This window comes from Mus pahari, chromosome 14 (assembly GCF_900095145.1).
Source record: "Mus pahari chromosome 14, PAHARI_EIJ_v1.1, whole genome shotgun sequence".
In the NCBI taxonomy this organism is placed as follows: domain Eukaryota; kingdom Metazoa; phylum Chordata; class Mammalia; order Rodentia; family Muridae; genus Mus; species Mus pahari.
In genome coordinates, this window is record NC_034603.1 from 28,478,068 (window position 1) to 28,492,495 (window position 14,428).

General features: G+C 44.7%; 1 protein-coding gene and 2 pseudogenes across 1 annotated transcript in view; 2 read left to right on the forward strand and 1 right to left on the reverse strand.

Moving 5' to 3' along the window:
• Gid4 (GID complex subunit 4 homolog) overlaps positions 1-3,964 on the forward strand; it is a 24,031-nt gene extending 20,067 nt beyond the window's left edge. Inside the window, exons 4-6 of the mRNA XM_021212247.1 lie at positions 684-785; positions 2,780-2,910; positions 3,859-3,964. Of these exons, the coding sequence (XP_021067906.1) occupies positions 684-785; positions 2,780-2,910; positions 3,859-3,922 (297 nt within the window). The 3' untranslated portion in view covers positions 3,923-3,964. The remainder of the gene's footprint in view (positions 1-683; positions 786-2,779; positions 2,911-3,858) is intronic.
• A 3,850-nt stretch (positions 3,965-7,814) lies between these two features.
• On the forward strand, positions 7,815-10,280 carry LOC110331322 (annotated as a pseudogene).
• A 1,299-nt stretch (positions 10,281-11,579) lies between these two features.
• Positions 11,580-13,148, reverse strand: LOC110331323 (annotated as a pseudogene).
• Between the last annotated feature and the right edge of the window lie 1,280 nt (positions 13,149-14,428).

Consider the following 14,428-nt stretch of genomic DNA (forward strand, 5'->3'; position numbering starts at 1 on the left):
GGATTTCTGAGTTCGAGGCCAGCCTGGTCTACCAAGTGAATTCCAGGACAGCCAGAGCTATACAGAGAAACCCTGTCTCGAAAAACCAAAAAAAAAAGAAAGAAAAAAAAAAAAGAAAGAAAGAAAGAAAAAAGGAAAGTTACATACTCCCTTGTCCAGCACCATTTTGCTTTGTAAGCTGTGTGGTCTAGGCTGGCGTTGAATCCCTATGTAGCTGAACATAACGCTGTGCTCTTGACCGTCCTGTATCCAGCCTTCCCAGTGCTGGGACTCACCTTGACGGTCCTCGCCCCTCCCTCTGTACTTTTGTTTTGTTGTGTTTGAGACAAGGTCTATTATATAGTTCTGGCTGTCCTGGAACTATGTAGACAAGGTAGGCCTTGAACTCACAGAGGTCTCTGCTTCTTGAGTTTGGGGATTTAAGGTGTGTGCCACCATGCCCAGCACCACTCTATATTTCTTTGTTGGAGTCCCACTAACCCATTTTTACTTTATGTGTTCTGATAAGGTATTCTAGAGCTGTGCCCATTCTTACCCTCTAGACCTTATCCACTGGCTGTGTTTACTGGGCACACAGTCAAGTAGCTCTTTGTCCACCTAGCTGTCCTCTCAAGATTTCACGAGCTCAGACGCCCACCTTTCCTTGTATGGACCACTGAGACTCTTCTTTCTGTTGTTTTTAGGGCAAGTTTCTGGCTTTCTATCAGTATGCAAAATCATTTAATTCAGATGACTTTGATTATGAAGAACTGAAAAATGGGGATTATGTCTTCATGAGGTGGAAGGTAAGATTCTGCCCAGGCCATCTACCCAAACATCCATATGCCAGATTCTAGAGCACCCACACATACTTTCTCTTGCGGGTTATGCCCTTCCCACAGGGACCCTCCATGCTGGTTGCTTATCACCGTACTTGTAAGCACCAGTGGTGTGGTAGCTGCAGAGCACACCTCAGTAAACTGGTTATGCTGCTTAGTGGGCAGCGGGCATATTTATGCCAGTAGGCACTGCTGACCAGTATCCTCTTTTTTCACCCAAGAATCCTGTGAGCCTCCATGATGAGTCATCCAAGTGTTCTGGGGAGTCAGGGAAACTGCTTGAACCTAGTCATCACTGCATCCTGTTCCTGCCAAGAGCTTAAATGTCATCAGAATGACTGTTATCCAACCACATCCTCTACCCAGGGCCCTGCTTCCCATAGCTCAGGAAATGAGGAGCCAGGAATGGAGCATGAGCCCTTGGCTCCCTCTAGGGTTTCAATGGATTGGCCTTTGCCTGAGAGTCCTATGCCTCTTATTATGGCAATATGCTGTCTACAACCATATGAATGCAAGTCCATGTAGCAAGTTTGTGAAAGAACTTTGGGAATGCTTGCCCACCTCCAGTCCCCATTATCTGGTAAATAAAGGAGAGTAAATAAAGGAGACAGAAAGCTACTTCAATATGACATATTACAGTGTTCATAAAGATCAGGCAGCTAGGGCTGGCGAGATGGCTCAGTGGTTAAGAGCACTGACTGTTATTCCAGAGATCCTGAGTTCAATTCCCAGCAACCACATGGTGGCTCATAACCATCTGTAATGGGATCTGATGTCCCCTTGGTGTGTCTGAAGACAGCTACAGAATACTCATGTACATAAAATAAATAAAATTAAAAGGAAAAAGAAACAAAAAAGGTCAGGCAGCTAAAGTAGCCATTTGCTTGCTATCTGTGCTTTGTGGCTCATCATTTTGGATGTGGGTTATCATTTTTTTTACTAGACAGTTACTGGATAGCACACAGTGAGTTTCCCTCTCTAGTCCCTCTCCCATCCAGTGTAGATTAGCCCACTTGGCTATCCAGCACCTGTTGGGCCTCCTTCCTCAGCCTTCTCTACAGTGGGAAACATGCCAACAAATCCTTGAAAGCACCTGCTCTGATTTTTAGATTATTATTTTTTTTCCTGTACTGAGGAAGTAACTCAGGGTTTGCATACGCTAGGCAAATGTTCTACTACTAAGGTAGACCTCAGCCCTAAATTAAACTTTAAAATGATATTTGAAGGGTGAAAAAGGCAGAAGAGAGTGTCCATTAAAAACAAAAACAAAAACAAAACAAAAAACTGGAGAAGATTGAAAGTGTTTGTGGTAGAGCATTTGTCTAGCATACACAAAGTCCTGAGTTTCATCTCAGCATTGGAAAGTAAATAGAAAGTTTGTTAAAGCAGTAGATTTGTCTTCAGACAATTTCTCTTATGTCCGGTCACCTGACGCCCTGGGCTTCTGACTCCATCTCCCAAAGACCAGAAGCAAGGGCATACATAGCCTTTCACTGCTTGTTGCCAGTTTAGATGGCAGCTCCTGTCCTTGTGGCACAAATGGTGCAGTTTCTTGGCTTTGGTGAGGTACCATGAGCTCTCTTAATTCAGTATGACCAGAAACTCCAATAGATGTGGTTACTTCATTATTAGATGTAATCAAAACCCAGTGACAGCTCCTAGGAACCAAAACTGAAATTTATTCTTTCTAGGTTATTCTGTCAATGGTCTCCAAAAGGTAGGTGGGTAGGCAAGCAGGCAGGAAAGTGGTCTTGATGGGTCTGTTAGATCAGAGCTCTGTTTCTGTGAACACTACCCCCAAACCAGGCAGAAACCCAGCAGCTGAATAGGACCCTGTGGTCATGGTTTTTTGTTTTGTTTGGGGGCTTTTGGTATTATTTTGTTTTGTTTCTAGCTGTTTTTAGAACTCTCTGGTGTCTTACTGGAAAGGGAAGGTCTTGACTGGTCCCTTATCTGTGCAGGAGCAGTTTCTAGTCCCGGACCACACGATCAAAGACATCAGCGGTGCTTCCTTTGCTGGCTTCTATTACATCTGCTTTCAGAAGTCAGCAGCCTCCATAGAGGGTTACTACTACCATCGGAGTTCAGAATGGTAAGGGCCTGGTGGCCAGGACTACCACAGACATTGGCCTCAACTCTAGCTGTCACATCTGGAAGGAGATTCTTCCAGTCTACCTCTGTCCAAATCTTGTACTCTGTGTGTGTGCTGAGGTCATTTAGATGATTGAAAAGGGACTCTTTCCTATCTATAGAGTGAACTGAAAAGTGGTTATTATGCAAAGATATCATTTCTAAAGACTGTAAAAGTTTTTTAGACTTTTAATTTAATGTGTATGCATGTTTTTCCTGCATGTATATATGCATTCCACATATGTACCTGGTGCCTAAAGAGATTGAAGAGGACATTGGATCCCCAAGAACTAGAGTTATGAAAGGTTGTGAGCCACCATGTGGGTGCTGAGAATCAGATCTGGGTCTTCTGCAAGACCAACAAGTGTTCTTAACTACCGAGCTATCTATCTGCCTCTCCAGCCCCATTTTCTCTCTCTCTCTCTCTCTCTCTCTCTCTCTCTCTCTCTCTCTCTCTCTCTGTATGTGAGAGACAGACTCACACAGACACATAGACTCACTCTCTTACATTACATACACACTAGAGGTAGAACCTCATGCTTGTTATGTGGGACGCAACCCAAGACCTTGTACATGCTTGTATGTAAGTAAGTGTTCTATCACTAAGCAGCACCCAGTATATTCTTTCAGGCAGTGTTGCATTTTCAGGAATGATTACCTCAATCCTGATCATATATATTCCTCATAAATTTACCAGTAAGTCTAGTGTTATCTCTTATAGACAATGTGACTTTTCAGTAATGCCCTGGCACTGCCTCTCATGCACTTGATCTTGGTCTGATGAGTGAGGGGGCCATGAGAGTTCACCTTCCTACCTTATGTTCCTCCAAGGCTCTAGGTAGAGTTCTCCAGCTGCCTTTGTTCAGGCTACCTAAGAAATCTCTTCTACTGTGTCTCTCCTCTGCTACAGGTATCAGTCCCTCAACCTGACCCATGTTCCTGAACACAGTGCGCCCATCTATGAGTTCCGGTGACAGAGGTTCAGAACAGTGGCCAAATAAAACTGAACTTGGCAACAAAGAGCTTTGCGAGGAAATTATGTACCTGCCAGAACCAGGAGAGGTGTGTTCCTGTTTGTTCACGAGCAGACTTCATCAGAAAGCATGAATGTTAACCTACAGGATCCAAGGAGCATGGCCAACCTGCAGGCAGGCAGAGGGAGCTGTCCACCTCCCACCCTGCTTCCTCTCAGTGGCATTGTGGTCACCATCTGTTTCTGAACAACCTTAAATGCACTTTCCTTCCTGCACAGCTAACTTCTGCATCGCTGAAATGCCATCTTTCCTCGGCCTGCCTCTAGCCAAGTGGAAGGTCAGCTCCTGGGTCACCTTAGCCTTGGTGCTCAGTGGTCTCCACCCAGGCCCTACTCCTTCCCCAGTTGCTTGTTTGGTAGCCCAAGGAAAGGGAGAGCCCAGCATCTTGTGCCCCAGAGCTCTATGTGAGGAGTTGTCTGGGCCCAGCATCTACCATCAATGAGATGAGATGGGGACCCTGGTGGGCCTCATTGACCTTTGATTCCAGTTGATGTCTTGTAGGGCCCTGTGTGTTAACAATGCAAGACCAGCACATGGCTGTCGGGTTTTCTGGGCCTGCTGTTGGGGATCACTAAATTTAAGGCTTCCAGATCCCTGGCAGGAGTACATCCCAAACTGCTTTTTCAGTACATTTGCTCCAAACTTCTGAACTTGAGGGCAATACTAAAATAAAAGAGTTTTTTATTACAAAATTATTATTTTTATGGTACCTTTAACAAGGACCCTATGGCAAATGCACACTTATTCTGAATTACATTTATCGTTTTCACATTGAAAACAGCAAATGTTGACCTAGTGACTTTTATATCTATGTCGATATGTATATTTAATCAACCAGCAGTTTTGAAACAGGTCATCCTGGTACAGAAGTTTTGCAGCATTGCTCAAATTACAGTGCTAAACACAGGAACTGTTTCCGGGCCGGCTGAGCATTTGTGCCTCCTCCTTTTGCTACTCAGAACATCAGTGTGTCATGACAACCGTTTCCAAAGGCAGAGGGGGCCCCCATTCTCCGGAAAGGATGACTGAAATTGTTGGCATTGCGTGGGCAGGAAGAAATGCACTCAGATAACTCGAGGCTCATGTGCCAAAGTGTGAGAGAGGGGAGTGGTTTGGTTTGGTTTGGTTTGGTTTTTCTAAATGTTTAAAAAGCTTAATAGATTGGCATCAGTTGTAGTCCACAATATGGTCAGGACTTTGGGGAATTCTGGTGGTTTACAGGTCCGAATACGAGGGGGAAAGCTTTAAATAAATACAGCATCAGGGCTGAGAGTGCAGCTGACCAAGCACTAGCTTGTCACATATGAGGAAGGACCTTGCTTCCATTTCCAGTGCTGGAAAAAAGGAACACCAGGGGTAGCAGGTTGGCTGTTCTTGTATTGTGCTGTATGTTACTAATACTGAATATCTGAGGAGCCTTAAGAGAGCAGAAGTGGGGAAAGGAACCAGCAAGTGCTTGGCAATATCCATAGCCACAAAACTTACCATTCAGTAAAGCTGGGGCTCGGGAAACCATAACATCAATCACCCCAAAACTTACCATCCAGTAAATCTGGGACTCGGAAACCATAACATCCATCATCCCAAGACTTAGGTAGAAGAAAATAGTTCACATCCGTTGCTGGGGCTGAGTCAGTGGTTCCTTACCCTTGAAAAGCAGCCTGGGTATGGCAGTGCACCTGGAGTCCCAGCTACTCAGAAGCCTGAGCCCAGGAGTAAGGGTCAGTCTAAGGTGAACCTAAACTTCATCTGACACCAAAATTCAACTGAATATGAGATGTCCGGCTCTGATCAGAAGCACCGTATTTACACCACGGGACACCATCGCTTCAGTTAAGCTGAGGGGCAGCACTGGAGAGTGGAGGAGGTGAAGAAACTGACTGCTGGCTTTCCCTGCAGCACCCTCAGCTCCTCTGGCTGTCCTTTCCACCATGCTGTTCAACTATTGTGTGCTGGGCAGGTTATCATTCGGCAGTAGATGGAGTCACCCTGAAGCTAGGGCTCATGTGTAGCTCAAATAGCACGTCAGTGAACAGCCTCTCTTGTAAACAGGCCAGGCCAGGTCATAGCGTAGGGATTCCCCCCTACACCCCCTCTTTTTTTCCTTTGATCTCTTTGTCATCAGGGTCTCACTTTGTAACTCTAGCTGGCCTGGAGCTCACTTTGTAGATCAGGCTGACCTTGAACTCACCGAGATCCACCTGACTACTCAGAGTGAGTACTAGGATTAAAGGTGTGAGCCACCACACCCTGTTTGTTTGTTTTTTTTTTCCTTAGCTAGGGAAGTTTTCCAGATCTACTTAGAAAGATGTGGGAAGGATGCCTTTAGCAGACTCCAGACCCACCTGAAGACTTGCTGCTTAGAAGTCTGCCCCTGAACACTGGGCAGGAATAAACATGTTCCACTTCTTAGTAACTCCTAGCTGGTGGACAGTGACTTCTTTTCCTTTTCTGTCCCTGGAGAACTTCTGGGACTTGTCGCCATTGGTAGCTCTTTCTCCAGCTGCTCGGTGGTTTACATGCCTCTGGTACTGTGTGCAATATCTTTGACTGACACTTGTATCTAACATTGAAAAATAAGTGCAGACTGCAAATGTCCTACTGTTCTCTACTCCAACGAGCCAGCCCCCAGGCAGGGACTAGAGGTCTGGCTGGTCTTTTCTTACCCTCCACTCAGAAGGCTCCACTGCTGTGGCCAGCTGTGGCCAGCTGTGGCCCTCTCGTTCCCTACTTTACCAGTCTACCCACATATCTCCTTTAAGATGGCCTAGCATGTCAGCTGCAGTCCAAAAGTAAGTAGACAAAGCCTCATATTAAGTAGACAGTCAGCGGGTGGACTGTCCTGTTAGCAGTGTTGGAGTCAGACTCCAGTGGAACAAAGGGGTTTCTCAATGTCTTTTGGTTTCAGAAGCAGGGAATTCATATTCCCTTTAAGGCCTTGAATGGATTTTTTTTCCTCATAAAATAGTCACTGATAAGCTAATTTTTAAAAAGAAATGCCATTAAGTATGTTACATTGTGGTTTAAAATTACTAACAAGTTCTGGGAAAGAAAAATACTTGATTTTGAATCTTAAATGTTTTTTAAAAATTAGATTTGAATGGGCGCAAAGTATGAATATTTTGTTTCTTTATGGAAGACCTGTGGAAAGGGTTTGAAGATTTGCAATGGGAGAATTATTTTGCAGAGCTATCAATGTCTAAATAATTTTTGAAAAAAAAAAAACCAATAAAGGTATTTAAGCAGTGTGTGTCCAATTTGTAAGTCAAAACATTCCACTAGGAGAAATCTGTTCCTTTGTGACCCTGTAGATACAGAGGCAGGCCAGAATTTTGTGTGGGCCATGTCTTAAGTGTGTTTTGCCACACGTAGATGAACACATATATCTTCCACAGTATTGGGATTCATTGAATGAAATAAATTCACAAGGTTTAGTGATTTCAGTAATGGCAATGTGTCATAAATCTACCTTAGTTGCAACCCATGTGAATGAAGGCTTTTTATTCCATTCTTAATTACTAAAATAAGCTCAGCACACAGTAAGTATATCTGTATACATGGACTACAGAATTCATAGATGCTAAAGCTGCTTTAGAAGTAGCCGAAAGAATATACTGATAATACACCAGTACCCAGAGGAGCTGCCCCTGGAGCTGCTGAGAGTAGAAGCTATAGAGTCCTGCTGTGAGGGGAGAGGCTGAACCAAGGCTGGAGCAGGAACCAGCAGGTCAGGCCTAGGTTAGTCAGATGGATGGCTGGGCAGTTTACTGTTTCAGCAGCAGGTGTACTGAACCGCGTTGAGGAGTTGCAGCCCTTGATGTATACATCAGATATGGGTCATGTCTCAGAGTTGGTTGTGGTTCAGGTGAGGGAGGACACCGTTTCTTCCATCTAGTGTAGCCTATAAGTTCTTGCCTTGGTTTCTCACATAGATTTTAGAGGTATGTATGGTGGTTTTGCCTGCATTGTGTTTATATACTATGTAGTCCCTAGTGTCTACAGACACAAGAAGAGGGTTTTGGATTCCCCTCAAACTGGAATCCCCTTGCACTGGTGGTTGTAAAAGGCCATGTAGGTGCTGGCAATCAAACCTGGGTCCTCTACAAGAGCAAGTACTTTTAACTGCTAAGCAGTCTTTCCAAACCCCTCATAGATTTCTCATATGCCCATATGCCACTACCATTTGAATTCTCCCCAGTAAACTTACAGGGTGGCTCCTATAATAAATTTTATTCCCAAGAATATCTCATTAATCTGTGCCAGAGAGGTGGTGCAGTTTTGGGGTCCACTTATAAAGGCAGCAGTCGTCCTCTCAGCTTCCTGTAAAATTATTTTCTAAGGTTATACCCAGCCTAAAAATTGTTTTATACAGTGGAGTAACTTGGAGTAATGTCTTTACAGACTAAGGTGCCCTGGCAGTGTTCAGTCAGCCATCTTCCTTTTGTCTTCTTGCCATTTTGTTAGAAATGAACTTCCTTAGAAATCTGGGGCTAGCCGGGCATGGTGGCGCACGCCTTTAATCCCAGCACTCGGGAGGCAGAGGCAGACGGACTTCTGAGTTCGAGGCCAGCCTGGTCTACAGAGTGAGTTCCAGAACAGCCAAGGCTATACAGAGAAACCCTGTCTCGAAAAAACCAAAAAAAAGAAAGAAAGAAAGAAAAGAAAAGAAAAAAATCTGGGGCTGCCAGGCGTGGTGGCCCACACTTTAATCCCAGCACTCAGGAGGCAGAGGCAGGCAGATTTCTGAGTTTGAGGCCAGCCTGGTTACAAAGTGATTTCCAGGACAGCCACAGCTATACAGAGAAACCTTGTCAAAAAAAAAAAAAAAAAAAAAAAAAAAAAAAAAAAAAAAAAAAAAAAGAAAAGAAAGAAAGAAAGGAAAAGAAATCTGGGGCTGGTGAGATGGCACTGACTGCTCTTCCAAAGGTCCCGAGTTCAAATCCCAGCAACCACATGGTGGCTCCCAACAATCTGCAGTGAGATCCAATGCCCTCTCTGGTGTGTCTGAAGACAGCTACAGTGTACTTACATATAATAAATCTAAAAGAAAAAGAAAAAGAAATCTGGAAGGATTTTCTTGGCATGCCACTATTGAGATGGCAAGAGATGAGCCATCATTATATGATGGTGTTGGTGTTAGGCCCGCTGATAGAATCGAGCATTGCCTTCAGGCTGCTCACAGCATGAAAGGAATCTCATAGCCCTAAAGCCTGGGCACTTGGACTGATTGGGTGTACACAGCAGGCTCTGGGCTTCACTTGTCACACCCCACCTCAGTCTGTAACTCAAAGGACACTCAGTCTTGCCTCATTAGGCTGTGTCAAGGGCTTCTGCCAGAACATTGGGGTTCCTGGGAAATGGTTTCAAATGTTGAAGAGACTTAAATTTTAAACTGGAATGCCAAGAAAATATATTATTGGTCAGCCTGGGCCACAAAACAAGAACCCCTTCTTTAAAATAAAGTTATAGAAAATATTTCCTGGGTTTCTGGGTACCAGGGTCTATACAGAAAGAAGGCAGAAGTTGAGTCCAAGTCAGTGCTATTCGTGTGTCTCAGTAACATTTGCCAGTCACCTACTGCAGAAGCAGTTTTTAGAAAATTGGTAACTGGGCTGGTGAGATGGCTCAGTGGGTAAGAGCACCCGACTGCTCTTCCAAAGGTCCGGAGTTCAAATCCCAGCAACCACATGGTGGCTCATAACCATCCGTAACAAGATCTGAAGTCCTCTTCTGGAGAGTCTGAAGACAGCTACAGTGTTCTTGCATATAATAAAAATAAATAAATCTTTAAAAAAAAAAAAAGAAAGAAAATTGGTAACTGATGAAAAGGTTTCAGAGAATTGGGTCATTGACAACAGTGTCATTTTTGACTGGAATTCGAGCTGCGCCTCAGACCCAAGAGCTGTCAGCTGCCTAAGAAATCATGGCATGGGCACAACCCCTAAGACAAGACATCACAAGAGAAGACGTTGCCACATTCAGTTATATACTGTATATGGATGAAAGCAGTCTGAGAGATCTAAATAGAAAAAGGAATCAAGTTAAAAACTGCAAAGCTAAAGTTGAGCTACTTGGGAGCCATGAGCCACAGAAACAACTCACCATTGAAGTTCCCTATGATGGCAATGACTCTGACTGCGAGGTGGTGTACCAGCAATGCCTTAGGTGCTACAAGGCCTTCCTGGAGAATAGTCACTTCCTGACCCTACCCACCAACCACTATTGCACAAATCACCACTGCTATGCTCACAGGTGGTGGTCGTCCTTAGCCCCATACCCCATCTGTCTTTTCGGCTGACTTACTGTATAACTTTAAAATAATTGTAGGTGGAAATTAGGCATATGTTCAGAAGGATAAAAACAGTTTGAAGTGTGGCTAAGTATTCTTAGACTAACTAAACCTCTGACCTTGCCGTGACTACAAAATAGAGGAACAAGCAAATTTGGAACGAAATAAAACCCAATAAAGTAAGAATGACCTACAAGGTCCAGGCCAGCCTCTGAGCCCAGTGAGCCTGGGTAGTCTGGTCTGTCCTGAGTGTGTGCATGGCCAGCAGCCAGTGTGCTGTTTGCTTGCCTTATACTTCTCTATTCTAGACTCTTATTATGACAATATCACCATCCATAGCAGCCTTCCATTTAACATTGGAAGAGTTTGAGCTCAGACACGCTGAGAGTATTCAAGGATTTGAGAGAGGAGAAGCTGGATATGCTGATGGGTCTGGGACTCCCGCAGGCCATCCTGGGCTGGACAGGGACATCCTGTCTAAACGGTGAACAAAAATAACAACGGATGGGAGCAACAGATTGATGCAATTAACATTTTCAGTCTTGCTTGGTTTATGTCTAGATTTTTTAGCATTGTTTCTATTTGAGCCACTTTGCCTCTTTAAAAAAAAAAAGTAAATGTGCTTAAATATTGGTGTGTTTGTGAGTGTTCTCTCATGAACATTTCTAAAAAGTTACAGGCAAGCACGAGTGACCTTAGAGCATTTTCAGAAAAGTGACCTCAAATTCATATGGATATTTTTCAGAAAAGAATGTGAACTAAACTGGGAAGTTAGCAAATAAAACAGAAAAGGAAATTTTTTCCCTAAGCTTGCTGTGTGCAGTGCGCTGTACTAGCTGTGGAGATGCAGCAGAATGCAGAAGCCGCCTTTCCCTGAAGGACAAGGCCAACAGTGGCGCACAGCTAGCAAGATCCTCTGATAGTGCAGTTGCTTCTTTGTTTTTGCCAGGTCCTCTCTAGTTTCTCAGGCTGGTCTCAAAACTCCTGGGCTCACCTGATCATCTTTCTCCAACCTCCTGAGCCGGTGGGGCTATAGATGTGTGCACAGCAGAGTGAGTATCTCAGTGTAGGGGGCGGGGGAGTGGAAGGGACAGGGAACAGGGCTTCACTGTGGTGTAAACAAGCTGGCCTCAACTTACAGTCCTGCTGCCTCAGCCTCAAGCTCTCGGGTGACAGATGTGCTCCACAGCACCCTTCTAATATATCAGTTTTTTTAGTTTCATCATGCTGTTTAATCTAGCATGTTGCCCCGAAAGGCTTGTGGTAGCAAGAGTACAAATACTTCTCCAGCGTTGTCCTAGACACCACTCACCCACTGCTCTGTTTGGCCACCAGGCTCTCGTCTCTCTCTTCAGCAATGGTGAGGCAGATTCCCCTTCAGAGGGATCCATAGTTTGTTGCCCTTGCTGATAACAAGAAAGTTGGACAGCCGAGGGGCAAAGTGGTTGCCATTGGCATCTTTCACACGAACCACATCAAAAGATCCAGGATGTCTTTTCAAGTTAGCACCTCTGGTCACCATACACAGGTTCCCAGCGTCAAACTTGATGAAGTCAGTTATTTTGCTTGTTTACAAATCGATCTGACTGGTGTCATTCACCTTGATGAGGGGATCGGGGTATCGAATGGTTGAAGCATCGTTGAGTCACCAGATGAGGGATTCCTTTTGTGCCCACAAAGACCTTTCTCACTTTTCACAGCTTGGACTTGGCCTCCTTGGGTGTAATACGATGAAGAGCTAAGTGACCCTTGGTGTCATAGATCAGACGGACGTTCTCTGAAGACCTGTCAATGCTGAGGACATGCATAAACCCAGCAAGGCAGGTTATTTCAGTCTTGACTTTCCCATCAACCTTAGTGAAGCACTGCATAAAAATCTGTCAGGGAATACTTAAGTCTGTTCCTTAGGAAAATGATCAGAGCAGGCATTCCCACAGCTTGTGAGCACCACTGGATGGATGAGGAGCTAAGGCACCAGTCAGCGTATCCAAAATTCAATGTTCTGGAGTCGATGTACACTTCAGATGCTCCTTGGAAACACAGGCCACAACTGTGCTGAGAACGGGACCTAATATCTCAATTTTTAGAAGGAAAAAGAAAAGATTTTTTTTCACATGTATGTGTGAGTGCACGTACATACAGAACTGGAATTACAGGTGAGCCACCATTGGGGACTGGAAACCAGACCCAGGTCCTCTGTAAGAGCAAGAGTGCTCTTAACCACTAGGGCATCTTTCCTGCTCTGCATCGCTCAATGTTTTGTTTTGTTTTGTTTTTCAAGACAGGGCTTCACTGTGTAGCCGCAGTTGTCCTTGAACTTGCCTTGTAGACTAGGCTAACTTTGAACTCACAGAGATATATCTCAATTCTTTTTTTTTTTAATTTAAAGAAGGCCCCTTAACCAGAATTCAGGGAGGTTCTTACAAAGACATGAGAATATAAAGCAAAACTTACCAATATCTCAATTCTTAAATACCCAAATGTTAGCCTTTTGTCTGCCCTGGTTTGAGGCCTCTATAAAAACAATAGAATGTGCTCAGAGTCTGATAAGTCTAAATCCAACTGCAAGTCAGAATAAAAGGGAAAATGCAAACATGAGCTGTGTGTGCACGGACCTGAGCTGAGATGGAAGGCACAGGCATCACTCAGGAGTGAACAGGGCAGCTAGAGCTGGAGGTCTGAGGCCCAGCATCCCATCTCTAGTGCCTCAAAACCAAAACTAAAAGAGCTGGAGAGATGGCTCAGCAGTTAGGAGCACTGGCTGCTCTTCCAGAGGTCCTGGGTTTGGTTCCCAGCACCCACATGGTGGCTCATTATAACCAGAACTGACTGTAACTCCAGTTCCAGATCCGACAACCCTTCTTCTGGTCTCTGCATCAGGCACACATGCAGTACACAATCATAAATGCAGGCAAAAATACCCATCACATAAAATAATAATAGGGAGTTAAACAAAATTTAGAAGGCAGCTGGCCTTGACACCAGAAAAAGGGTCTGGGACCTGGGTGCTCTCGAGTAGCTTCCCGTCCAAATTTTCCTTAAAAATGTTTCAAGGTTGAAACTCATACTTGTACCTAACAGGAAAACATAAATAGCTTCTTGTTTGTAGAAAAGTCTATGCTAAATTCAAGTTTATTGTTATCATTTTTGTTTCGTCCTCTTGACCAGCAAGAAAGACACAACCACCAGTTCTTCTCTCAGCAGTTTATTTAGGAACCTTGAACAATCTTCTCCCCCAAGCCCCGGGCTACAAGCCCTTTTATATCATTCACACCAAACAATCGCGGCAGGCCATGTCACTTCACCAGGCTCGTGGCCTCAGCCAACCAGAAGAGTGGAAACATATCACCACCAAATATGGACCTGTTTACCACCAGCGCCATAGCCAACAGGTGCCATCTATAAGGTGTGGCTTCGGGTAGCCCAGGGGAGGGGCCGTGGCTCCCTACACATTTTTCCTTCTGTGGTCTCAATTTCCTTCATTTCTCCACAGCTCCTCTAGCTGGAGTGATGAAGCTGTTCGATCCTGGATGTATCCCACCCTAGAGTTCATTTTAAATCCATCAAGCTATGTGCAGCAGTGCACACCTGCAGTCCTAGCTATTGGAGGAGGATCGTGAGTCCACAAGTTCAAAAACAGCTTTGTCATCACAAAAGGACCGTGTCTTTTCAAGATTAAGTTCTCAAGTTCTCTATACTGGACTGAATGCAACCTGTTGATGTTCCAAAAGCTCCCACCATGACTCTGACATGCAACAAAGTTTTGAATGATGATCTGAGTCCCACTGAAAATGAGAAAAGCCCTAGGGCTTGAGGGGTTAGAGCATGAAATGCAGGCTTGTGGGTGGGAATGGTACCCACTTTCAACAGTGAACCCTCAGACTAGCACTGGGGCACAGAGGACTAAGGAGACAGATGGCTCTGTCACTAAAATGCTTGCTACAGGAGTATGATGACCTGAGCTCAGATCTCCAGCATGTTCCTGTAATCCCTGCACTGGGTAGGCAGAAACATGATCCCTGGGGCTTGTTGATCAGCCAGACATTGTCTGTTCTCCTCCTCCTCCCTCCTCCTCCCTCTTCCTCCTCCCTTCTCCCTCCTCCTCCTCTCTCCTCCTCCTCCCTCTTCCTCCTCCCTTCTCATTCCTCCTCCTCTCT